Source organism: Genypterus blacodes, unplaced genomic scaffold (genome assembly GCF_046128005.1).
Source record: "Genypterus blacodes isolate CSIRO-AG114 ecotype Tasmania unplaced genomic scaffold, CSIRO-AGI_Gbla_v1 ptg000012l_1, whole genome shotgun sequence".
Lineage (NCBI taxonomy): Eukaryota > Metazoa > Chordata > Actinopteri > Ophidiiformes > Ophidiidae > Genypterus > Genypterus blacodes.
This window is the reverse complement of record NW_027466826.1, coordinates 6,406,814-6,429,978: the sequence shown is the minus strand read 5'-3', so window position 1 is coordinate 6,429,978 and position 23,165 is coordinate 6,406,814. Positions and strand designations below refer to the sequence as shown.

Sequence of the window (23,165 nt, the reverse complement as noted above, 5' to 3'; positions counted from 1 at the left end):
GTCTGCAGACAGAACATGGCCGACCTGTCAGAAGACGAATGAGGGGAACGGCCAGATTTTGCATAATCGATCTTATTTTTGACGTCGTTTCTGACTACAGAGGACAGTTTAGGGCAGCGGTTGATCGACAACATTCACGGTAAGCGTGAGAGGACGTTGGTATGTGTGAACGTGGCGCTGTTGGTGTTCTTTTGCTGCGTTTTAGCTGACGGTGGCGTTAGTTAGCTGCTCAGCTAGCCGCTAACCAAACAGTCCCCCGAAATGTTTTGAAGCTTTAGTTTATCTAAATGTGAGGAAAGTTCTGGTAATTATATCTAATTTAACTCGCATAGAACAACTTAGTCTTACACCGACGGATTTTCTCTCAGTTTAGTTTAATAAGAATTCAGAATGGACATAAAGCAAACCAAATAGCTATTAAATAGAGAACAGCACAACAAGAAGTTATAGGATACAAGGGAAACTGAAAGGAAATTGAGCAAAATATTAAGGTGCTACAACACATTTTTAGTCCAAACATATTGTGGAAGTGTAACGTCATCATATTATCATATTACCCCTCATGGTGCACATGACTTTCACTAAAAAAAAAAAAAAAAAGTCAATTATAAAGAAGATGTTCTTAGATGACACTCTTGTTTTCAAACTTATTATCAGCGGAAAGACTTAACTGTAGTTTAATTGAACTATTTGTGTATTTATTATTGTTATTATTGTTTTAATGCAAGTCTGTAAAGTTTGATCTAAAATGTTGCCGTTTGTTATCAGTATGCTCTCTCATTCTATATTTAATTTAAGTTTTAAGAAAAAACAGAGGAGAATTTTGTTTTTAGGAGCGTTTATTCAGACTGATTCATCTGGGGTCCCAAAGATGACAATCAGTGGACAATGGACAGGGCTGTAAATGTTATTCCCATTTCCTCGTCTTCCTAGAGAGCTCTGGGCGGGGTCGGGTCTGCAAAGCCCTTTGAGACATTGTGTGTGATATTGGGCTATATAAATAAACATGACTTGACTTGATTATAGTAGACATTATATTAAAATAACCAGACCAAAAATGATATAACCGGGGAGGAGAGCAACATGTGGTTTCAATGACAGTGTAGATTCAAACATCTATCACATTTATCCTTTTATTTTAGATAGTCTCTGATGGATGCCTCTTAGTGAAGTCTTGAAAATAAACAAACCATCCCATAATTGTCGAAGAGGTGGAGAGAGCAGATAATTCAGAAAACATTTAGAAACAAAGTGCCTGACTTGGAAGTAACAACAAAAATGTGTTGGTAATCCATACAGTGATGACAAATGTAAAGCTGTTAAAAATACAATCTGAATACAAATCGAAAGTTGTACACCTTTGTTATGCCATACTGTTGCCATTGCAAATACCATCTTAAAAAGAGGATCCAAGGAAAGTGAGTCTTGGGTAACTAGACCTGCTAGTGAAGGCTTGAAGACATTTCACCTCTCATCCAAAAAGCTTCCTCAGTTCTGATAGTCTGGTGGGAAAACCCAGGATTGAACCTCTGTGCAGTCCTAGTCAGGGTCATTGCTACTCCTGATTGGTCATAATCAGGGTCGATGACATTAACAAGATGGCGAGTGGATCAATAGCCAAGGTGAAGGGAAATGGTGACAAAGGGCAGCCTTGACCCACGTCCTACTGCAAAACAAAGAGCAATAGTATTGGAGCAAGGATCTTTATCGTTCTGTAAATGGAGAGCTATTGAAGTTTGAATCAGTGTGGGAGGTATCAAGCCATTTTCCAAAGACGTATTAAATATCAACAAATGTGTGAAATCAGTCATCTTGATCCTGGATTCCTGACTGACTTTGACTCACTTTGTCAGCGTGTTAAAAACAAAGGAAGACTATTTACAATCATAACAGCCAGTTGTCTGATTACAGATGAGCGGGCTGCCTGATGGAATGGCGAATGGTCTGATTCGTCCTGAGCATCTAGAGAAAGATGGCCAGATTTGGGAGAGACCCTGGACTCTTGAAGAGATGCGGGAGACCAGTGCCAGCTGGTCGCTGGCAGCAGACTCGGGGGTAAGTCAGAGATCTGCTCCGACATCTACCAGATGAGAGGATGTTACTGGATCAATAACCTTAATATCCTTTCTCCTTTCAGCTCTTACTGTTCCTCCAAGACTTCTCCCACAGAATGCTGTCAAAGACTCACGAAATTGAAAAGCAGCTGGATAGTCTAATCCGCGACACGAAGGCCACAGACAGCTGCTTGCATTCTGTCTTCAACGACTTCCTCATGCTCTCCAATACACAGTTCATCGAAAATGTAACGTATCACAATCGCACCGAAGTTTAATCCATGTCATACCAAACAATGTTCATCATTGTTGCTAAAAGGCATCGGTCTCCTGCCTTGTCTTTTTCAGAGAGTGTATGATGAAGAAGTAGAGGAGCCTGTACCCAAGGCTGATGCTTTAGAAAAGCAACCGGAGCAGGTATTCATCTTTTTCATTTCCTTCTATTTTCTTATTCTCAGAGATAACACAGGCTGACCAGTATATTTGCTGAACACGGCTTTACAGTGTCTAGGCTGTTATATGTCACTACTTTGATGACTGAGATGAGCCTTTCGCAGTTACAATACAGGCATTGTTCCCATGTCAATGTGGCGATACGGCTAAACACACAGGAAAAAATTAACGAAGGGTTTTGCAGGGCTTTTACATACATGAGAGTAATGACTTACATGAAATACCGGGGATTTGTTCTGGTAAGAGGAGAGAAAAGCTGTAACATTGTTGCGTGTTTGGGGTTAGTGCACGTGGTCAAGCTGCAAAAAGGAGGAGAGAATGAAATGAATGTTTACGGCTGATTTATCACGGCCGGTCACCGTCACGGCAAAGGAAATTGCGTCTGTGATTAGCCGTCTTTGAAAAGCAGGCACTCGATTAAATAGCAGCTGTCTTTCTTCTTCTGCACATCTAGCAGTATCAGCACTTCTCCTTTCACCACTCGAAGTCGGAGTCTGAGGTTTCTTGGCATTAGTCACCATCGCACGTTCGTGAAAAGAGAGGAGACACTAGGATAACGGAGGCAAATAGTGTCACTGCATTCAAATGAACTTTTTGCAGCTGTACTCATTTACATAATCAGTCTCGGTAGTTTGCATTTTGCGTCCTGGACGGTAATTTGCGTCATGCTTAGTAAATCTGGCCCATAATGCTCATCCACCAAAGCTGAACAATGTGCTGAAAATGTTATTATTGTAAAGGCTTCAGCAAACTTTACAAGAAAGAGAACTTAAACGATATTAAAAACCATAAACGATAAATATAATACAACTGCATAACCCTTTTTTTTTAAATTTAGGAGAAGACTCGAGAGCAGAAAGAGGCAGAGTTGATCCCTAAGATGCAGGAAGCAGTGAACTACGGTCTGAAGGTGCTGGAATCGGCCTTTGAGCATTTGGACATCAAAGCGGGGAACTCTGACTCAGAGGATGAGGAAGTCACCGACAGAGTGGAAGCCATCCTGGAGCCAAAGGTCTGCTCTGTTTTCATCAGAACAGTCAAGTTAATGTCTAAAAACAGCTTCCTAGAGGTGGAGATCAGTTGTGTAGGAACAATAGGAATGTTGTCCCGAAAGGCCAGATTTAGGGAGGCAGTAGTTGAGTGGGTAGAGCTTCCGCTTAAGAACCGGAGGGTTGCCGGTTCGAGTCCCTGCCGAGGTACCCCTGAGCAAGGCACCGAACCCTCAAGTGCTCCCCCCTCTGCGAAGGGTGGTAATATAATGTAATGTAAGTCGCTTTGGATAAAAGCGTCCGCCAAATGATCGTAATGTAATGTAATGTAATGTAATTTAGGAAACGAAATCTGTTGCTTCATATTGACCAACATGTCTTGGTGTCTGTCTTCCTTTCAGGATCTTTACGTGGACAGGCCCCTCCCATATCTGATTGGTTCTCAGGCTTTCATGGAGCAAGACGACGTCGGACTCGGTGACCTTTCTAGTGATGGTAATCCTCTCACCATGGCGACCTTAGGTTGTTCGTCACACGTTTGGCCCTTACAGAATAATGCTCATCACATGTTTGTACTGTGTCTCGTTGCAGAAATGTCAGTCGACAGTGAGAGAGACAGCGTCATCGACAGTGAAGACGGCAAAGATGCAGACGTAAGACTCTTTAAAAGATTTCTCGTTATCCATAAGATAAGATAAGATAAGAGGCCACCAATCACACTTAAGTTTTATAATTGTAAGTTGTATTTTCATCACCAGCATTCAGATGAAGACTTCAACCAGGAGGAAGATGAGGGTCACGATAATTCTCAGAAGGTGCTGTTTGTTTACCAAAACATTGAACACAGACTAGATGATGAACTGATTATTATAAATTCGATTATTCGCCCCATTCCCCCCCCTTACAGAAATCCTCTATGTTGAGTTATGAGGAGGATGAAGAGGATGATGAAGATTCTGACATATTTGGAGAGTCGGACAGGGAGGATGATGAAAACGATGACACAAAGGTATGCTTGACGTATAGGAATTGATATCCAGATGAGTTGACATCCTGCACTTGAGTGAATTTGGCACAGGATCGCTAAATTTGTAATCTTTGTGTTTCATCCAGAACACAGGGCCGTCATCCTTTGCCGATGAGCTCGCCGCCCGGATCAAAGGCGAACCTGTCAGCAAGCCGGAGGGAGATCGCGCATGTAGGTCAAATCCATTGTCGGTGCAGTACAGCTTTTGATTTTCATTCACGTTTTTTCTCCTCCTGGTTTTTGGCATCAATGTTTACATCTGAGATTGAAACTGAAATGGATGTCAGGAATAAGAACCATCATATCTGCATGCTCATACTTTATTTTGCCATCTTATGTCTTTGAAAGCACTGACATCCAAGAAGAAAGGTAAAGGCAGGAAAGAACCAAAGCCGACAAAGCCACCGGGTACGACTGTCATTCATCACTGCCATCACCATCATCATCATCCTTTCAGTTCAAACTCAAGTCAGTCAGTATCATTGTGTAAACAGGCTCAGCGTTTCACTCATATCTATGCACGTTTTACCAGCAGCTGAAGACGACAGCGACGACATGTTCAAGCCACCAAAGATGGATGATGACGAGTTCTCCACGTTTGAAAGAAAGAGCGGCCTCTTCAGCGGAGGAAAAGGCCTGTTCGACGACGACGAGGTAATCTGAAATAACATTCCTCTGATCCCACCGCTGAAAATAGCACAGAACAGAGACTGTCTGCTGTAGCTACATTTTGTTTTATGTTGTATTTTGGTTCTTTATTCAGGACGATCTCTTTTCTGAGGCTTCAAAACCTCCAGTATTTGAAGAGACAAAGGCAGCACATGAAAGAACAGAAAGCACAGCTCACTCTTCAGGTGAAATACTTTCAGATACGCACTGCACTGTGTCACTACACTGCTCAACTCAAAGCCTGCCTGCTATTTCTATAGATCCATGAGTGTTTTATTGTGAAAGTGTGTGTACTCTGCACTCACTAACATTTCTGTAACTCTTCTTTCCTGTAAAGTGTCAATATAAAGGGGACATAATCATTTTGATCGAACGGCCCTGAAAGCTTTGTTTTGATTGGTCTTTACTAACTACCACTACTACTAACTCAGGCGTAAGGCAGCTGGCTCATTTGAACAGTCTAACTTGTTTAATGTCTCCTTTAAAGAACCTGAACAACCAGATTGGCACATACTGCTTTGTGTTTACAATACACAATTCTCAGTACACAGCTGTGCTTTGTAAACATTGAGTTCTAAAAGGCTATTGGATGTTTTCTTTTCCCTCTTAGAACCTATCAATTCTGGAAAGAAGATTCCTGTGGGAGGAGTGCCAATATTCCCAGGTAGCTGCAATAACCTTTGTGAGAGCTAACATAGTTCATTTTTTTATCTCACACTCCTCTGAATTCCAACCAAGCTAAGTCTCTCTCCATAGATAACAACCTGTTCAGCTCAGGGAAGGACTACAATTCTTTGGCGAGCACGGAGAATGGAACTCCAGTGCCCAACCAACCGGGAGTGGGTGGTGCTGGAGGAGGAGGTGGGCTGTTTGATGATGAGGAGGAGGAAGACGGTGACTTCTTTGGCGTTAAAAGCTCAAAGACATCCGGCTCTGGTAAGTGACTGACTGTCGCCCTGTCCTTGTTTCAGTCTAAGTTTACATGTGATCCTTACTTGAAAACTGTTTGTTGCTCAGCTGGAGGGGAGAAACCCAAATCTAAGAAGGCTCTTGACCTTTTCGATGAGGACGATGAGAACGGTGACATCTTCAGTGGGAAGAACAGCGCTCCGATTGTATCTCAGAGGAAAGAGGGAGAGCAGAATAATCCACCAGAGAAAAAGGTAAAGGCTCTCAATGCACTCATAGTTGTGTAAATCACATTTGTAAGACTCAAAGAGTTTCTTTGTCGACGGTAATTGTTTGTTCTGTGTAGATGCCAGCGGGGGCTGTGTCCATGTTCGGTCCTGGAACTAAGAACGTGCTCACAGAGGGTCTGAAAAAACGTCAGCCGCCTACGAGCGAGGATTCAGGGAAATCTGAGGTCTGACTGATCTTTGGAATCGTCTTAGTTTCTATTTATGAAGTACTTTAAACTGAGTCCTTCACACTTCATCCATTTCAGAATGGGTCAGCTCCAGATGTTGGTAAGCCCCCTTTCGCCCAGAGTCACAAACACCAGAGCAGAGGCCTCTTCTCCGATGACGAAGACGCAGAAGTAAGGCTCTTCAACTGGAAAAGGAAACAAACATGCTCATTGTTATTATATTGTACATTAAAGCTGTCTTGTCTTCACCAGGTATTGCCACGCATTCCTAAGAGTGAGTCTCAGCCTGAACTCTCAAGCCAGGGCAAAATCAACAAAGCCCCCTTAACATTATTTGACGATGAAGAAGAGGAGGTGAGGAAAATAGACAAATATTGTTTCTCAAAAGTGACTTAACAAGACTTTTTATGCATTATAGTAATCCTTGTCTTGACCCTCCCCCCTTCTGTTTTGACTCTGTAGGATCTGTTTGCATCAGTAGTCAAAACTAAACCAAATTCCAACCAAGTGAAAGCCTCCACACCGCAACCCAGTAAGGCTGCATCCAGCTCACTCTTCAGTGATGACGAGGTACGGCGTCATACTTCTCTCTCATTAATATATATAAGGATTTATTAATGATTGGCAACGGTCTTAGTGGGGCTAACTCATAAGAAATCTAGCTCCTCTGAAACAAGTGGCTGGTTTCAGGCGTTTATGAATGATCTAATGTATATTTTAAATATTAATACGATGATAACATTAGTGATTTGATTGTTTGAATCGCAGGAACAGTGGATGAGCTCCAGTTCAGGGAAGCCCGAGGCAAAGGCAGGGGGGATGAAGACCAGTGCTAGTGCCCCCTCCAATTTACCAAGTGCCAAAATCCCTCACACAAGCGTCCTGTTTGATGAGGAGGAAGACGATGACCTGTTTGCCCCGACAAAAGTTTCAAGGTAATCCTTTATGAGTTTCTTTTTGAGAAATAAAAACTAAGGCCACCTTTTTCTTACTTGACTACTGAATTTGTTCCTTCTGTCCCCTTTCATATAGTGAGAAGAAGCCTCATAGAGTTGCTCTCCTGTTTGAAGATGAAGGTGATGTTGAAGAAAAAGGATCCCTGTTTGGCATCAAACCTGTCAACATAAGCGCTGCAGCTCCTTCTGCTAATGTGAGCAAGCCATCTTTATTTTCTGATCCAAAAGCTTTACTCGCACACTGAATACATGTTCTTCTTGTCTATTTGCTTCAGACCGCTGCTGCAGCCTCTCCGCTTCCCTCGCCGTTAGTTACAGAGCAGACACAGGAGGATGCAGTTCGTACTAAAGCAGCTAAGGGCAAACCTTCAGAGCAGACGCAGGCAGCGGCGAAGAGTCCCGAGCAACAGCTTCCACCATCGGCACCAGAGAGCAAAGAAAGTAAAAAGAAGCCCGCTGGAGCCGTTAGTCTCTTTGGAGGCATTGACATTCTTGCAAACAAGCACATAAAGAACCCCCTGGATGAAGCGGACGGTCACGGCACCGTCGTCTCAACGGACATCCCGTCGCCGAATGTTCCGAAAAAGCAGAAGGAGGAAGAGAAAGCCAAACCAAACAGTTTAAGCCTGTTTGATGAGGAGGAGGAGAAAAATGAATCCAGTTGGGATGATTCCTTTTTCACACCCGATAAACAAGCGGTCAGAGACACACAGGTTTGGACAGAATACTGCGAAGAATGCCACTGCGCCGCTGACTGTACTCTATTTAATATATATTTATGTGTATATTTTGTGTACAGCCCGCAGAGGAGCCCGCACGGACGAAGAGCACAGGTGTGTTCCAGGATGAGGAGCTGCTCTTCAGCCAGACGCAGCAGAAGGACAACGACCCCGACGTCGACCTCTTTGCTACCTCAGGAAAACATGTGGTCAGTCAGTCGACCCTCTTTTCTGACTGGTATTGAACGCTGGAAGATACTATGACCAAGTTGTGTTGAATATGTAAAATTGATTAAATGTCTTGTTAAGAAGAAGCTAAGATTTTGTCATTTTAAAGTAGTTCTCCACTTAAATTGCATATTATTTGTATCTATTTCATCTGTTATATAATGAATTGATAAGAAAGTTAATAGACAACAATTTCATACGGTATATCAAGAAACATGCCGCACTATCACACACTCAGCTTTTGTTCCAATTAATGCATTCAGCTTTTAAAGACGCACAACTCTGTGTACTTGTGTTTCTAGAACACCAAGCTCAGCTCAGGGAAACCAGCAGCAGCTAGTCTGTTTGCAGATGACGATGAGGATGACCTCTTCAGCTTCATCAAGCCAAAAGCTCTTCCTCCGGTAACAATGAAGCTGTATTCCTTCCCTTAGACTATTCTTTACAGTAGAAATCAATGCAAGGAGATGGATCATAACATTTCCAAAACGACAGTGGGGCCAGTGTGTATGCCCCTAATGTTGATCATGAATGCTTCATATTTTCCTTTCTGAACACTTAACCAGACTTGGACACTCAGCAGGTAATAATGGATGGGGGACTTCAATTTAGCAGCCAAACATTGAGCACATCCTGTCCTTATGTAGGTCCGGTCTGTCAGATGGGAAATCAGGGGAGTTGAAAGCAACAAAGTAAGAGGTGGAGGAGCACGAGATGTCTGAACTATCTCTTTCTCTCTCTCTCTTCTCTTCTCTTCTCTTCTCTTCTCTTTGATTTCCATACTCAGAAAGTAGCAGACAAGCCTACTGACAGGGAGCCTGTGAAAGCAGCAAGTTCAGATTCTGGACCAGATACTCCGGTAAGAATACACAATGCCTCAAAGCACAGAGCAAAAGCATGGCTGCAATATGACACAGACCAAAAAGCAAGAAATACATTTGAAATATAAAGAATATAAAGCCAACAAGGGGCCAGAGGATCATCAAACCTGATCCAAAATGCAGTCAACAAAAAAGAGTGAATACCAACATTGCCAGTAGTGTGATACTCCACCAATAAACAAGCAGCAACCTTTGATTATGATTGCATCACATGATCAGAGCTGATAGGGAGTCCGCTCTGATCAACTTGGATACACAGACCAGACACCTTGGGCCTGAACTGACTGGACTAGGTTCCCAGATTGGGAATCGTCTGTAAACGTCCAAGAAAGTGTTGTCAACACACAGATCTGGGGAAAATGTCTGCAAGTTAAAGGTCCTGAAGAGCTAAATGGGTGAATGGCGTCACTCTTAAATAGAAGAAATTTAGAACCACATTCCACAAAAACTCTCCATAGAGCTGGACTCTGAGCCGAAATGAGCACACAAGGGACTGGGACTCTGGTCAGGAAGGTGAACAGGAACCAGATGGCATTCACAGGTCGACAATGACTCCTGCTGGGCATCGCTATCTGCCGTATCTCCAACTCTGAACCTGTCTTCATTGCTGTTTTGGTATGTCTGGAGGTGGAGCAGCCAGTCCAGTGGTTTATCCCCATTGCTGCTGCCCTTGGTGTCAGTTGGCCCCTCTGTAATCTACATTACACTCATGAACAACACCAAAAACCACTTGATCCCTTCCAACACAAAGTCTTGCCTCAGTTGCAATCTGTTCTCTCCAGCTTCCTCTCTCTTCCTGACACCGACACACATCATTTTATTTCATACATGATCCCTGAGGCTAGGTTTAATTGTTTCTATTGACCTCCTCATATACTATGTCAAATGTTTTTGCATCCGTTGGGTTTGTTTGGAGTTCACCATGAGAAATGCCTTCTTTGCTGATTCTGTTTTAATTTAACTACACAGAAACCTGCAGCAAGCCCTGTAAAACCTAAAGATCCCTCATCAAGGATTGGGAAACTTCAAGTAATAATTTTAGTTTTTTTTTAACTGAATCAAAATCTTTCATGACTTTTTAATCTTTTTATTCCATCCTGAAGAAAAAGCTTTCACTTCCCCCCTTTATATCTTCTCTGCAAGGTTTCCTGGAAGCTCTTTTCCTGAAGCAAAAAGATCTGGGCCTTTTCACATTCTTGTGCAATGAGAGCATGGTTTTCAAAATTCAACTCATTCTCTTGTTATGAGATTTTGCTGAACTGAAAACGTTTGTTGACCCTTTGCTTTGGTTTCACATCTCACTCTTGCATCATTTCCTTCCACATTTACTCATTTCTTGTTTTGCTCTGAATCATCTGGGAGAAAGCATGAATATGGAGTTGTAAACCCAAAGTTATAGAAATGTGTATACCTTTTTCAGTGAGTCTGTTCAGATGATCCATTGTTATCACATTTAATAATATTCTTCATTTATCGTAGTTACATTATTTTACTGGTGCATTTTCTTTTCTATTCACCTTCAGGCCAGTCTGTTCATCAACCCCAACACTTTGCTCCCGGGCGCAGTCCCCAGCATGCCCGGGAATGTTGGTATATCTCCTGGCACGGCTCCTAGTTCCTCATCTGGGGTGTCTAGTTCCAGCCTGAGCCCCAGCCCCGCCTCCACTCCTCATACAGACAGCGATGGAGGAGTGAGCTTCGACTCCCCGGTCCAGGTCACTACATTGCAGAGCGCAAACAAGGTGGGTTTTTGACTTTGGGCGCAAAGGGCAGAGGCACCAGGACAAGTCCCACGTAAAATAAAAGGAATAGTCTTTATTTGGACACTTTGACTGGTCTTTGAAAGAGAGACCAGTCAGTGTGGGATGTTGCATACCCTTATCTAGAGAGTCATTGACCAACCAACAAGAGTAATGGTGCCTGTTTATCAATTAATTTCTTTAAAGACTGAGAGTGGGGTGTCTGAATCAATGTTTGGATTGGACAGAAACTGGTTGATTCTGGTAGTATCTGTATTAAAAAAAGACTTGCATGTAGTATTCATTTCCACAGGGTCTCCAACAGTTAGTGCACAGAGAGTTACCGTGTCTCTAAATCCTCTCTTTCAGGGTCGTGCTAAAGGTGCTACACATCGAAGGCCCCAGTCCAGAGCAGCAAGGCAACAATCTGTCCACGGGTCGCCGGGGGATAAAGGAGGGCTGGACACGTCTGGCTCTGACCCAGGCCTGCCTGGTTTCGTCTTGCCTCCCCCGCAACAGTCGAGCCAGAATCCTGCCAACTCCCCTGCAGTCCCGGCCTTGTCCACCTCTTCGCCTTCTCAACCACCATTCAGTGAAATCCCTCGACCTTCCGTCCTTTCATTACCAGGATCTACAAACCCTGGAAAGAAGGACGGTAGCAAAGAGGGCAGCAAACCCCTGCTGCAGTCTCTGGAGGAGGATGACCTTTTTGGGTCCGACAGCCCATTTGGGGGTTTAGCCACGAAACACAAAGCACCCTCTAACAGTCTGAGTACAAAGACAGCACAGGAACAGGCAAGTAGCAGTGCGACGTCAAAGAAAGATAAAAGCACACTCCCATCCATTTTTGATGACCACGGAGACGACCTTTTCAAAAAGGTCAAGCCAAGGTCAACTACTAAGAAAACCAAGAGCTCTCCCTTTTTGGAGAGTATAAATGATGATGAGGACATCTTCGGAGTGAGCAACAGCTCCACCCCAACACCCACAGGTTCTAATGATATGAAGAACAGCGGAAGTTTGTCAAAGCAGGATATTTTCAAGGTACCTTCATTATCACATGTATGGTCAGTGGGAAGATTTCCTGTGCCACCATGAAAAGGTCATTTCTTTCCTTGTTTTTCTGTCCCAGGATGAAGAAGCCAACCTACCTAAAGTTCACCAAAAGCACAAAGAGAAGGCCATCGATGCCAGTATATTTGATGACAACATTGACATTTTTGCCGACCTGACAGACTCTTTGAAACCAAAAGAGAAGTCCAAAAAAAAGGGAGGGAGCAAGTCTATCTTTGATGATGACATGGGTAAGTTAATGCGTTGAGGCGTTTCTGCTCTACAAACATTACCTTTGTACGTTTGCCAAGGTGTAACATCATCTTTTCTCCATTCTTCTCTTCTTTAAAGATGACATCTTCGCACAAAGCGCAGTCAAACCCGTGACCAAGGTTCCTCATAAATCAAAGAAAGCGTCGCCATCCCAGGAGACCAACACAGCAGCGGATTCCGCCGACAAGTTTGACGATCCGCTCAATGCTCTCGGCGGGATCTGAACTGGTTTTTGATTAGACCAGATTTGTACTATTATTAATTAATTATTTTGCCTTTTGGCTGAGTGATTAATAATAAGATACACTGTTGATAAACTATTTATTCATATAAATACTGTGGCTTATTTTTGGCAGATAAAGAAAATAAATAATTGTTCTTTTCAGTGTTTTCCAAAATAATCATTAACACATTGAGATTATAGAAGAGTTTGTCTTTATATGTACATTATAGCACTTTATAAGCAGAACATGCTTCACTTACAAGGCCTACATGAATCAGCAGCAAATAGTTTGTTTAGTTTATTTTTCGATGTTTATCATTTTGTCATTGCCATGTTGAGATTCAGTCTTTTGAGTTTGTGCCATATCATGCTTATGAGAGATCACTGTGTTTACTTACTATCAGCATTTTTATTAATATGAAATTCATCTGTTTCTTAACTTTGGATGTAATGAAGAGGAATTCATTTTTATTAACTAAAAAGAGATTTTTATGCTATCAGAAATGTGTGATCCTTTCATACTCACTTGTTTTTTAAGTGTTTTGTGTTTGAGAAGATGACCAGTTAGTTGACACACACACACACACACACACACACACACACACACACACACACACACACACACACACACACACACACACACACACACACACACACACACATGTTTTCCAGTGCAATGGGTTCCAAATACTGAGACCACACTGGAGAATTAATGGCTTCTTTCATGTAAACCTAGAAATGATACATTTTTTATTATTATTATAATTATTTAAAAAAGAAGAGGAAATATTTAAGATTCTGCACAATTTCTAAGTCAATAATTAAATGTAAGCTTTGCCAAAACTGAATCCGTTGTATCCAAAGCAAAATCAGGCAGATCAAAATTTTCCACACCATCAGAAATACCAACACATCAAGCTTTGTTCACCGGGAGCAGCAACATCACCACAGACACAAAATGTGCAGAATAAAGAAGGAGAGGCTCCAATTGGCAAAAGCACAGTCAAAAGAAGGGTATCAGTCTCTTAAACCACATCTCAGGAAGCCTATTCCTGAGATTACTATTACTCTTTACCATTTTGAGTTCCTTTTATCTTCATTTCTCATTCCAAGGACAAATGAGCTTCCTCTGAGGCAAACATTAGTTAACCTTATGTTCACATTTTATGATAGAAAAACTGCCCATAGACGTTCTTAGGAAATTAAGTATTGTGCTATTTTAGGGGATTTTACTGGAGAACTTGCTGCCAAAAGTACATAATCTGGATAAATCCAAGCGCATGAGAAGGACATCCATGGCAAGAATATTCTGCCAATGTTTCAGTCTGACATAAGCAAATTCCTTCAAATCATATGCAAATTAGGGACCAACACACACATACTTTGAGAATGTCACCCAAAACAATATGGATGACATTAATTAATTGAAGGGGCGAGAGAGAGAGAGAGAGAGAGAGAGAGAGAGAGAGAGAGAGAGAGAGAGAGAGAGAGAGAGAGAGAGAGCGAGAGAGAGAGAGAGAGAGAGAGAGAGAGAGAGAGAGAGAGAGAGAGACGAACGATGTCACCAACGGAGAAACAGCGCAGGTCGGCCTCGGTCCACATTGGGGTTCGGGTCTTGTGGATGTTGTTTCGGGGTTAAAGACCACCGGAGGACCGGCGACTTCAGCCTGGATGTAGTCTGGCAGACTGCTAGCTAACCAGCTAGAGAGGTAGCCATTGTTTGACTTGTTGGCTAACATGGCAACGGAGCTGACAGTGCTAGGCTAGACAACAATAACACTGTAAATTCCGTAAACATATATTTTCTATATATATACTTATAAGCCTACTTGGTCCCAACAATGAGACTCTTATATTCTCATATATAGACTCAGGTGACGCAGGGCTGGATAGCGCTTGTGTGACCTTTTATCTGCTATCGATATCCATTGAAAGTATATGGAGACAAGAACTCCATTGATCCTTGTTACTCATTTAATGCTGAACATGTAACTGTGTTGTATACAAACTTAAGTTCACTGTCCTTCATTGCAAATGGTCCTTAATGACGTTTACCTCTGGATGGATACAGTTCAGGCCTTGTACATTGACATTTACCTGTATTCCAGATAAAATGATACAGAATACCTGAAGTAAAATAGGAATTACATGTAAGCAGGGAAGTTACTAAAACAAGAAGCCTACTAGTTAAAACATGCCACATTACTGTCTTCACAAAGTGAGTAACGTACTGTATATTTTACTTATAATATTACTTGAAACCAGTGAAATAAATAAGGACAAGAAGACAGGATGATCAGCAAAAGCATTACCTAACCTATTGGATTATTTATGAAAACAAGTGTTAGGAACATTATGGATACTTAACTAGAAACACAAGGCACATCAGCTACAGAATTATACATATAGGACTGAGTGAAAATTAAGACAAAACGGTTGGATTTGTGGTTCACCCTCTTATTACTCATCTTTCCCACCTTTGTAGACATCTGCTGTAATTGACAGATGAAGTGCAGCTGCATTCCTGGATCAGGCTTTACAGAGAGGATAAATAAATGCCCTCTACCCCCAGTGAAATAGACACTAATATACTTAATAATATAAATAATATGTGTCAACATTGCTTTGAAGAAGAATTATTCCAATCCAAGTTGGGTTCAAGTGCTGCTTGACAAACACAGTTCAAAGCACCAAATAAGAGTTAATTAATCTTACTATCTTTTGGGAGCAAGTAACTCTACTAAACACTTATATAATTAACTAATTACATTACGAGCATTTAGCAGACGCTTTTATCCAAAGCGACTTACATTACATTACCACCTGGAAAGTTACAGAGGGGGGAGCAATTGAGGGTTCGGTGCCTTGCTCAGGGGCACCTCGGCAGGGACTCGAATCAGCAACCCTCCGGTTTCCAAGCGGAAGCTCCACCACGCTCTACCAAGCTCTACCACTGAGCCACTGCCTCCCTTACTAATCATCTCCAAATTATGTTGAAGGAATGACTTAATATTGACATCGTTAGGGTGCAAGAAACACGGTATTAGTAAAATATTCAGTTATAAAATGTTATAATTAATTCCTTCCTAATTTTTATTAAAGATATTAATTAATATTAATGTCCAATGAAGGAGTGAACCATTGATCACAGCTTTCTTTATCATCAATCAAGATGAATCCTTATAGTTCAATAACTTCACAATCATCATCATCATCATCATCATCATCATCATCATCATCAGTGCATCACCAAGTGGAATTGTTCACACGAAGGTCCAAACATGGGCTTGGTCTACATGCCCTCACATTGGTACTGGGGGTGTTTCATTTAATCAAACCTTTTCTGAGAGTCATTACAATTATCTGTTTTGTACTTGCAGCTCTGGACATCCTGTGTGTAATGTGTGGCGGTTCCTCATCCCTTTCTTCACTGTCACTGTGGGCCTGCCCCGCATTACATCATCAAACTCAAGTCTCTCCATCCTAACCTGGCTTCCAAGATGGCTGACAGGAAGGAGCCACCCTTCTTTAATGATGACAGCATGGGAGCACTGGACTATAAGCTTCCTTTCTACGACCCTATGGAGCTCTTCATAGAGACGCTGACGGGGACGTGCTTTGAGCTGCGCGTGTTGCCTTTTGAGGCGGTCGTTTCTGTCAAGGCAAAGATTCACAGGCTTGAAGGTACAAAGCTCACTCACTCATATGTTATGCTGTTAGAAAGGAAGGGGGAGGTCACCATTTGTTATTTTCACAATTAAATCATAGTTATTGGAGCAGGGGAGATGAAAAAATCTACAGTGGTACAGGACTCAACCACCGAGATTGAGAACTATGGGACTAACCTGTTGTGCCTGGTGTGTGTAGTCTTTTGTATCATATCCATGGAGAGAGGAGTGGAAGACGATTGGTAAACTGTTGTCAGGAAGCCAATGAAACGGACACAAAGCAACCAAAGAAGCCCAAGCACGTCTGCTTACTGACACACTGTACCTACACTTTGCATTTGGTCCACCTCCTGAATAAAGGTCAATATTTGGGTCAACATTTTTCAGTTCTTTACCCATCTAGTTTGTAATCTAGTCTTTGTCCTTGACCAACAACAAGCTTTGAAGTAATTTAACTGAAAACAATCCCTCCTCACATCATTTGTAAATCCAAGCTTAAAGTGAATCCATTACTCTATGTAATAAAAAGACGATATTGCATGAAAACCAAAACACATTAGTAACCTTAGATCTTATTGAAATAAATAGATGAACATCAATCATGTGGATTCATCCCTGGGGGGGAAACAGGAAATAAATACTTGGGAACAAATCCAACCCCAGCATAAACACAAACGGCGACAGGGAAGCTTCAGTAAATATAGATAAAATACTACCTTCCTACTCAGAAAAGTGTCCTTGTTGTCAGTTTTATGTTTTTGCCCTACTAGAGGCCACAATTAGTAATCAGTAGAATCATTACATTTGCAAAAAGAACAGAAACACAGCAGCTTTTAGAGATGTGTGTTCATTTCAGACAAGCCTGATTGCCGGTGTTGCTGAATTGTCTGTATACTTTTTGGGGGCCGCTGTATATGTGTGTGTGTGTGTGTGCTCAGATAGCGATGCTCCTAGTGTGTGTGTGTGTGTGTGTGTGTGTGTGTGTGTGTGTGTGTGTATACATAGGTGCATTCACGAGTGCTCTCCATCACAGCCCCAATGATTTGGTTTTTGTAATTGCTTTCTTTTCTCGTTTCAGCTTCGGCACAGCAGAGAGAACATTTTAAATGTGTTTTTTCTCATTCTTTGATATTTTGTGAACATCTGTATGATAGTAAACCATTCCCAGCATTTGAATAGCTCTTTCTGTTGGGGGCACAGTGTATGAAATATGGTCAGCTTCCTGTCTCTCCTTCCGTCTCTAAAGGTATCCCTGTCGCACAGCAACATCTTATCTGGAACAATCTGGAGCTGGATGATGAATACTGTCTGCACGACTATGGGTAAGTCTATCCTCCCTAAATCTCTGGTTTTTCATGCTACTAACCTTTGAAGAGTTAGAGAGGTACGACACACACATCATTCTGCTGTATTTATGTGTGTGTTTGTGTTTGTAGCATTGCTGAGGGCTGCACTCTGAAGCTTGTATTAGCTATGAGAGGAGGCCCTATGAACACCAGGAGAGGTAAGAGAAAACCAAAGCAGTGATTACTTCCAGACATGCGCTTCTCTCACTAAATCAATAATATATTTCAAACCTGTCCTCCCATATTAACCACAGAACCCCCCTCTCTTCTCTGTCAGTGACCATGGATGAACCGGTGAAAGAGGTGGCCGATGCGATGGAGGGCCCAAAGGTGCAGGGCCGGGAGAAAAGCGCGGCTCACAAGCAGGTCACGTTTGTGGTCTACAGGGAGGGCGAACAGCTTAACTTCTTCCGAGTGGTGGACAGGGGAGATGGCACTTTGACACCTCTCTCTGAAAATATCAGGTGGGCGTGACTCTTCAATATGGTCTCTGCCTTACTGATTCCAAGGTGGAAAATATTAACCCTAACCCAGAGACTAAGGTTCAGTTAAAGGCCTGGTTTAAGTTATGCCTGGGTGCCCTTGAGGATGGGCGGTGCATTATTACAGAGAAAGAAAGGCATTTATGCTTGACACGTTCTCTTTTGCAATATTCTCTGGAGGCAGGTGGCAGCAGAGAGACAAGGAACAGAAATGGTTATGCAATATCTACGAAAAAAGGATTTACAAGGCGACATGCAGTCCATTTAGGGTTTATTTCAGCTTTTGAATGTTTTTTTCCTGTAGCATTTACCTTTGTAGAAGTTGAACTGCATCGTCTGCTTTAGTGCTTCCATTTCAAACTCTGTTAAAATATAACTAATATTAAATGTTTTTTTTCCTCCAACGTGTAGCAGTGGTGGATTAGTGTATAACGTGTACACTGAGGAGGAAGGGGAAGGAGGAGGTTCTGCATCGACACAGCTGAGCCTAGAGAACTCCATTACCATGCACAAGATGAGGCTTCTCAAAGCCAAGATGGAGGGCATGAACCTCAACAAGAAGGTATGCAGTTTTGACTACTATCCTTTGAAACATCTGCTCACATGAAACAAATGCTTCATTTCTTTCTGTCCTTCAGCCAAAGAAATTGTCTAAATTGAAACCACGGCCACCTGGTAGTCCACATTCATCCGGTGGCCCCTCCAGCACACGGCACCATCATCGCTTCATCCGTGGACGCCCTCAACTTAACCACCATCTACATGCAACAAGACAACTACCTCCAATCAGAGACCATGACTACATCGGCCGGTACCCTCCCTCTCCTGCTGCACCTTCTCCCAACTTGTCTGTCACTCGACCAGCCCCTAGTGTTTCCTCCTCTCCTTCTCGGTATATGTTCCATGAGGAGAGGCCCTGTGAGACCGGCCCACCATTTGCAAAAGTTTGGCCCCCTCCAAAACTGTCACAGTTGGATATTGACAACCCTAGATTCATGAGGGACTGTGTGTACCCTCAGCTTCCCCCGCTGTCTACCACAGGGTCTTCTGAAGGCAGCTATGAAGCAGCTGAACCCGATGAGGACACAGTGGACCCAAGTTTGTTCGACAAACTGTCTAGACTGGTGGAGCCAACACTATGTGGAGCTCATTTAGGGGAACTACCAGACCTCAAGGAGACTACATCTCACTACCAGCTGTCTTCCTCCCCAACACTGCACAGCCCCTGGACACTTGGGACCACCGATGTGCTCACCAGCAGCAGAGCTGATAGGATGAACAGAACTCTGCATCAGCCACTGGATTCCTCCATGCCCTGTTCACAGCCCAACCTACAAGCCCAATCCTTAACACGATTGAGTGCAGGCAACACATCCTCTCCCCCCTCCGTTACCTTGAAGGCATCTCCACCACACCTCCGTGGTGTCAAAGTGGAATCACCTGGCAGAAGGCCAGAGGTCATCTCCAAGAAGCATGCAAGAGGTATCACAAAGATGGCCAATCAGGCCTATAAGGAACCACTCGGGTCCCTCCGCCACTCTGAGCTCCTGGCTTCTCTCTCCACAAGGGCTTCAGGTGTTAGCAGCAGGAATGACCTTAGACAGAGCTTGGGACATTCCTCAGCATTGCCTCCTGCCACTGCCGCAGGACGGAGCATCCTGGACTCCAAGCTTCCTTCCATTCCAAGTAATGGGCTTCTCCATGGTGATCTCATCAAGCAGTCCCCCCAGCACACAGCCAGGGCGCCTGGCTTGGTGAGTAAAAACAGATACACATTACAAAACAGTCATGATTGTCAGTTATGTGATATTAGAGGGCTTTGAAAGTACATCTTCTGATGATCTCCACATCAGGAAGCCATATTCACTCTCAACGTGCTGTTTAACTCTTGCTAACACATACTGTAGTTTCATTAATGTGTCGTAAAATGTTTCACTCTTTTGTTTGTTTTTCAGGCAAACAACAGGCTTGCTTCAGGCGAAGGAGTCCTGGCTTCATTTAGAACAACAGGTAGAAATCCTTGGATTGATGGATGGTTTGATGATTGAATGATTGGTCGTTGGAGTGGATGTTAAATAGCAGACTTGTATCTTTATGGTCTTCATGCTCTTTACTGCTTCTTACTGTTATCGCCCTGTGTTTACTATAAAGAAAATCAAATGTTTCCTCTGCAATCAGGGGCTCTTTCACACCACCTAGCTCCTGTCAAAGCTCCTACAGGTAGCAGGAAAAGCTCCAAGCACTGCTTCCTTTGCGGGAAGAAGACGGGCCTGGCCACCAGCTACGAGTGCAGGTACGAGGGCCTCCAGCCACAGACCTTCACTTACTCCCTATGTTTACATGAACCAGCGTTACCCTGAGAGGCTCATTTCCATCCTCCTGGTCCAGATGGAAAAGAAAGAGATTTATTGAAATGTTTTTGTTGTTTTAAAACCGTGCAATTGGCAAGATTAAAAGTAACACAACGGTATAATCCTGCATGTTAAAAAGCCGACATTACTAGCTGGTAGCTGAGAAAAGGACAATTTGCTTGGCAGGTAGGTTTCTGTTACTGGCAATTACTGTTACTCCCACCCCTGTGACTGTGCCTTTTGTTTCTCTACTTGTTACATCATTCAAGCTGAGATATTTATGTTTTATATCGCAATAATTTTATCACAAAACCTGTAGCATGGATGTGAGTGCATTTCTAGTTATACAGGTACAGCTCAATAAATTAGAATCTGGTCGTCTTCCCCATGATTGTGTCGCCTACTGAACCAGACTGAGAGACAATTAAAGGCTCAGGAAACCTCAGCAGGTGATTTGAGTTAATGAGCTGATTAGAGTGAGACTGTGAGGCTACAATATTGAACCTTTTCACAATATTCTAGTTTTCTGAGATACTGAGTTTGGGGTTTAATCAAATTAAAGAAGTATTGAAGTATTTCACTTTGTGTGTAATGAATCTATAATATACAAGACTTTCACTTTTCGAATTTAATTACTGAAATGTATTTACTTTTCCACAATATTCTAATTTATTGAGATGCACCTGTATTTGGGTCCATAAATATGTAATCACATAACTTAAAGATTATGGTTGATTTAAATTTCGTATCTTAATATGTGGATTTTGAATACTTACAGGTTTTCTGTAAACGTACATTTTTCAGGTGCGGTCACAACTTCTGCACTACTCACCGCTACGCTGAGACACACGACTGCACTTACGACTACAAGAGTTCTGGACGACGGTTCCTGCAAGAGACCAACCCCCTTATCAGTGCTCCAAAGCTGCCCAAGATCTGAACCCATGAATACAGCAACCCTCTTACCCTCAATAATGATACATCAGTGGACAAACTGAAGAACAGAAAGTGGAAGTCCAGCTGAGATTGAACTGATTCACCACTGTGTGCTTTGTATCTCTACGTTTTCAAATCATGTATGTGAACTATTTTCAAATGCCACACGTGAGTATCAATATGGCACAGTCCTAATTATTTCCTCTGGACAATGTGAAGGATAAAAACTTTATTACATTAATCTTTTTATAGCAGATAACTGTGTATGTATGTAGTTTATATACAGGTGTGGCTAAAGGTTTTGGTACTGTTTCAATAACAAACCCACAACAACCCCACAATATTGTTAAGAATAAAACTGACAAATTAATTGGCATCAACCATTCTTGATTCCATATTTAATAGAACTCACACTTTACTTTGGAATTTGCACACAATGATTCCATAATAGTATGTTGCATCAAAAAATAAAAGCAAAGTGTAATTTTTATTAAATATGGGATCAAGAATGGTTGATTCCAGTTCCAGTTTCAGTTATTTCATCGAAAATTGTGGGCTTTGTTCCATGTGTGGTGCATGTTCAGACATATTCTTGAAAGTTTTTTTTCTTTTTCTTTTGTAAAATAGGACTTTTAATTTGACAAGTCTTTGACAGATGCACTTTAGAGTCAACATGTTTTTTCATGTGACATTGCTTTGTTTCTTTATTGCTTGATTTCTGAAAATGGTCTCATTGTCTCATGTTTATGTTTCAAATTATTCTTTAGTATGCACCTCTCTAGTCATCATCATCACCAATAAAATCTAATATAATAAACAAAGAACGATACATCCTCTTATCAATCAAGTACTTCAATTGCCATGTTAGTTTGAAAACAATCCCAGTCCTCCCAGTATGAGTCACAAACTTCTACAGCATTATTTGAGGATCCATCTGTGGATCTGTGCACCACCCCTGGAGAACACCTGGACCAATGCATCAGAGAATAGCTGGAGCAGTGATGGTGTAGTGCGGGAGGAATTAAATTTCCCATCAGTGGACACAGAGACACATGCATGACATTTGGCAGCTCTATGATTCACTTCTGATGTGCCCACTGTGTCCACACAGAGCACAGAGGCTCTGTTGTCCCACCCCAAGGACGGAGTGGAGGACTGTGCATCAGTAATAAGGCCACACACAATGACAGGTCTCAAACGAGATTGAGTTGAGCCTCTGTCCACATTCCCTTTAATCAATCAACAAACGGTGGTCATGTAGATAAAGTGTTTTCCAGCCAAGATTATTATAAATTAAATTACAGAACATTGGGAATTTGTCAAAATGACCGCAGAACTATAGAATGTCTCATTACACATTGAACCAAGTTCAAGTTGTGGAAGTTGTTTATGTCATCCTCATCATCCTCATCATAACGATCATCATCATCATCATCATCATCAACATCAACATCATCGTCATCAACCATTGTTAAATCAATAAATGCACAATCAAGGAAATAATAAACGATTAGAATTTCTTGCTGGCTTCTTTGGTTTTGAAGAACACGAGAGTGTCACCGCAGATTAAGTAGCCTCAAATAGTGAAAACACCCTCTTGTGGTGATAGCTGGAATCGACTTTATAGCATCACGGACCCAATTCAATCAACAGGCTGCTATTACAGGCAGAAATATGGCTCTTGATCATAAAAAAAATAATTATTGAAACCACAAAATGAGACCACAGCTTTGCGTACGTCACATTTACTGC

The 23,165-nt window shown here is 42.2% G+C and overlaps 2 protein-coding genes across 8 annotated transcripts; both read left to right on the top strand.

Annotated features, from left to right (window-relative positions):
- washc2c (WASH complex subunit 2C) lies at window positions 1-13,122 on the top strand. Of its 5 annotated transcripts, none has more exons than XM_076164130.1 (31): window positions 1-139; window positions 1,912-2,055; window positions 2,138-2,302; window positions 2,403-2,471; window positions 3,346-3,519; window positions 3,898-3,991; window positions 4,088-4,149; window positions 4,255-4,311; window positions 4,404-4,505; window positions 4,610-4,694; window positions 4,872-4,931; window positions 5,059-5,177; window positions 5,287-5,377; window positions 5,803-5,856; window positions 5,949-6,128; window positions 6,210-6,355; window positions 6,448-6,555; window positions 6,637-6,729; window positions 6,811-6,912; window positions 7,021-7,128; window positions 7,327-7,493; window positions 7,591-7,708; window positions 7,790-8,227; window positions 8,314-8,442; window positions 8,764-8,865; window positions 9,249-9,320; window positions 10,312-10,371; window positions 10,866-11,084; window positions 11,451-12,125; window positions 12,214-12,385; window positions 12,486-13,122. In XM_076164130.1, exons 2-31 carry the CDS (start codon window positions 1,912-1,914, stop codon window positions 12,629-12,631), a joined length of 4,311 nt encoding a protein of 1,436 aa, XP_076020245.1. In that variant the 5' UTR covers window positions 1-139; the 3' UTR covers window positions 12,632-13,122. The 5 variants fall into 5 exon arrangements, with proteins under 5 accessions (XP_076020245.1, XP_076020252.1, XP_076020228.1 ...); XM_076164137.1 differs by having other exon boundaries at window positions 5,056-5,177; window positions 7,790-8,212; XM_076164113.1 differs by having other exon boundaries at window positions 5,056-5,177.
- Window positions 13,123-14,070: 948 nt separating this feature from the next.
- zfand4 (zinc finger, AN1-type domain 4) lies at window positions 14,071-22,202 on the top strand. Of its 3 annotated transcripts, none has more exons than XM_076162083.1 (10): window positions 14,071-14,339; window positions 16,011-16,314; window positions 17,545-17,620; window positions 17,735-17,802; window positions 17,922-18,108; window positions 18,541-18,688; window positions 18,765-19,880; window positions 20,082-20,136; window positions 20,305-20,419; window positions 21,282-22,202. In XM_076162083.1, exons 2-10 carry the CDS (start codon window positions 16,131-16,133, stop codon window positions 21,415-21,417), a joined length of 2,085 nt encoding a protein of 694 aa, XP_076018198.1. In that variant the 5' UTR covers window positions 14,071-14,339; window positions 16,011-16,130; the 3' UTR covers window positions 21,418-22,202. The 3 variants fall into 3 exon arrangements, with proteins under 3 accessions (XP_076018198.1, XP_076018207.1, XP_076018189.1); XM_076162092.1 differs by having other exon boundaries at window positions 18,538-18,688; window positions 20,338-20,419; XM_076162074.1 differs by having other exon boundaries at window positions 18,538-18,688.
- The last annotated feature ends 963 nt before the right edge of the window (window positions 22,203-23,165 follow it).

Excerpts from the sequence above, each read along its gene's own strand:
- washc2c (XM_076164113.1), top strand. The coding sequence starts at position 1,912 with ATGAGCGGGCTGCCTGATGGAATGGCGAATGGTCTGATTCGTCCTGAG. Across the intron at positions 2,472-3,345 it reads TAGAAAAGCAACCGGAGCAG|GAGAAGACTCGAGAGCAGAA; the intron begins GTATTCATCTTT and ends TTTTAAATTTAG. Across the intron at positions 12,386-12,485 it reads TATCTTTGATGATGACATGG|ATGACATCTTCGCACAAAGC; the intron begins GTAAGTTAATGC and ends TCTTCTTTAAAG.
- zfand4 (XM_076162074.1), top strand. The coding sequence starts at position 16,131 with ATGGCTGACAGGAAGGAGCCACCCTTCTTTAATGATGACAGCATGGGA. Across the intron at positions 16,315-17,544 it reads AAAGATTCACAGGCTTGAAG|GTATCCCTGTCGCACAGCAA; the intron begins GTACAAAGCTCA and ends CCGTCTCTAAAG. Across the intron at positions 18,689-18,764 it reads GCATGAACCTCAACAAGAAG|CCAAAGAAATTGTCTAAATT; the intron begins GTATGCAGTTTT and ends TCTGTCCTTCAG.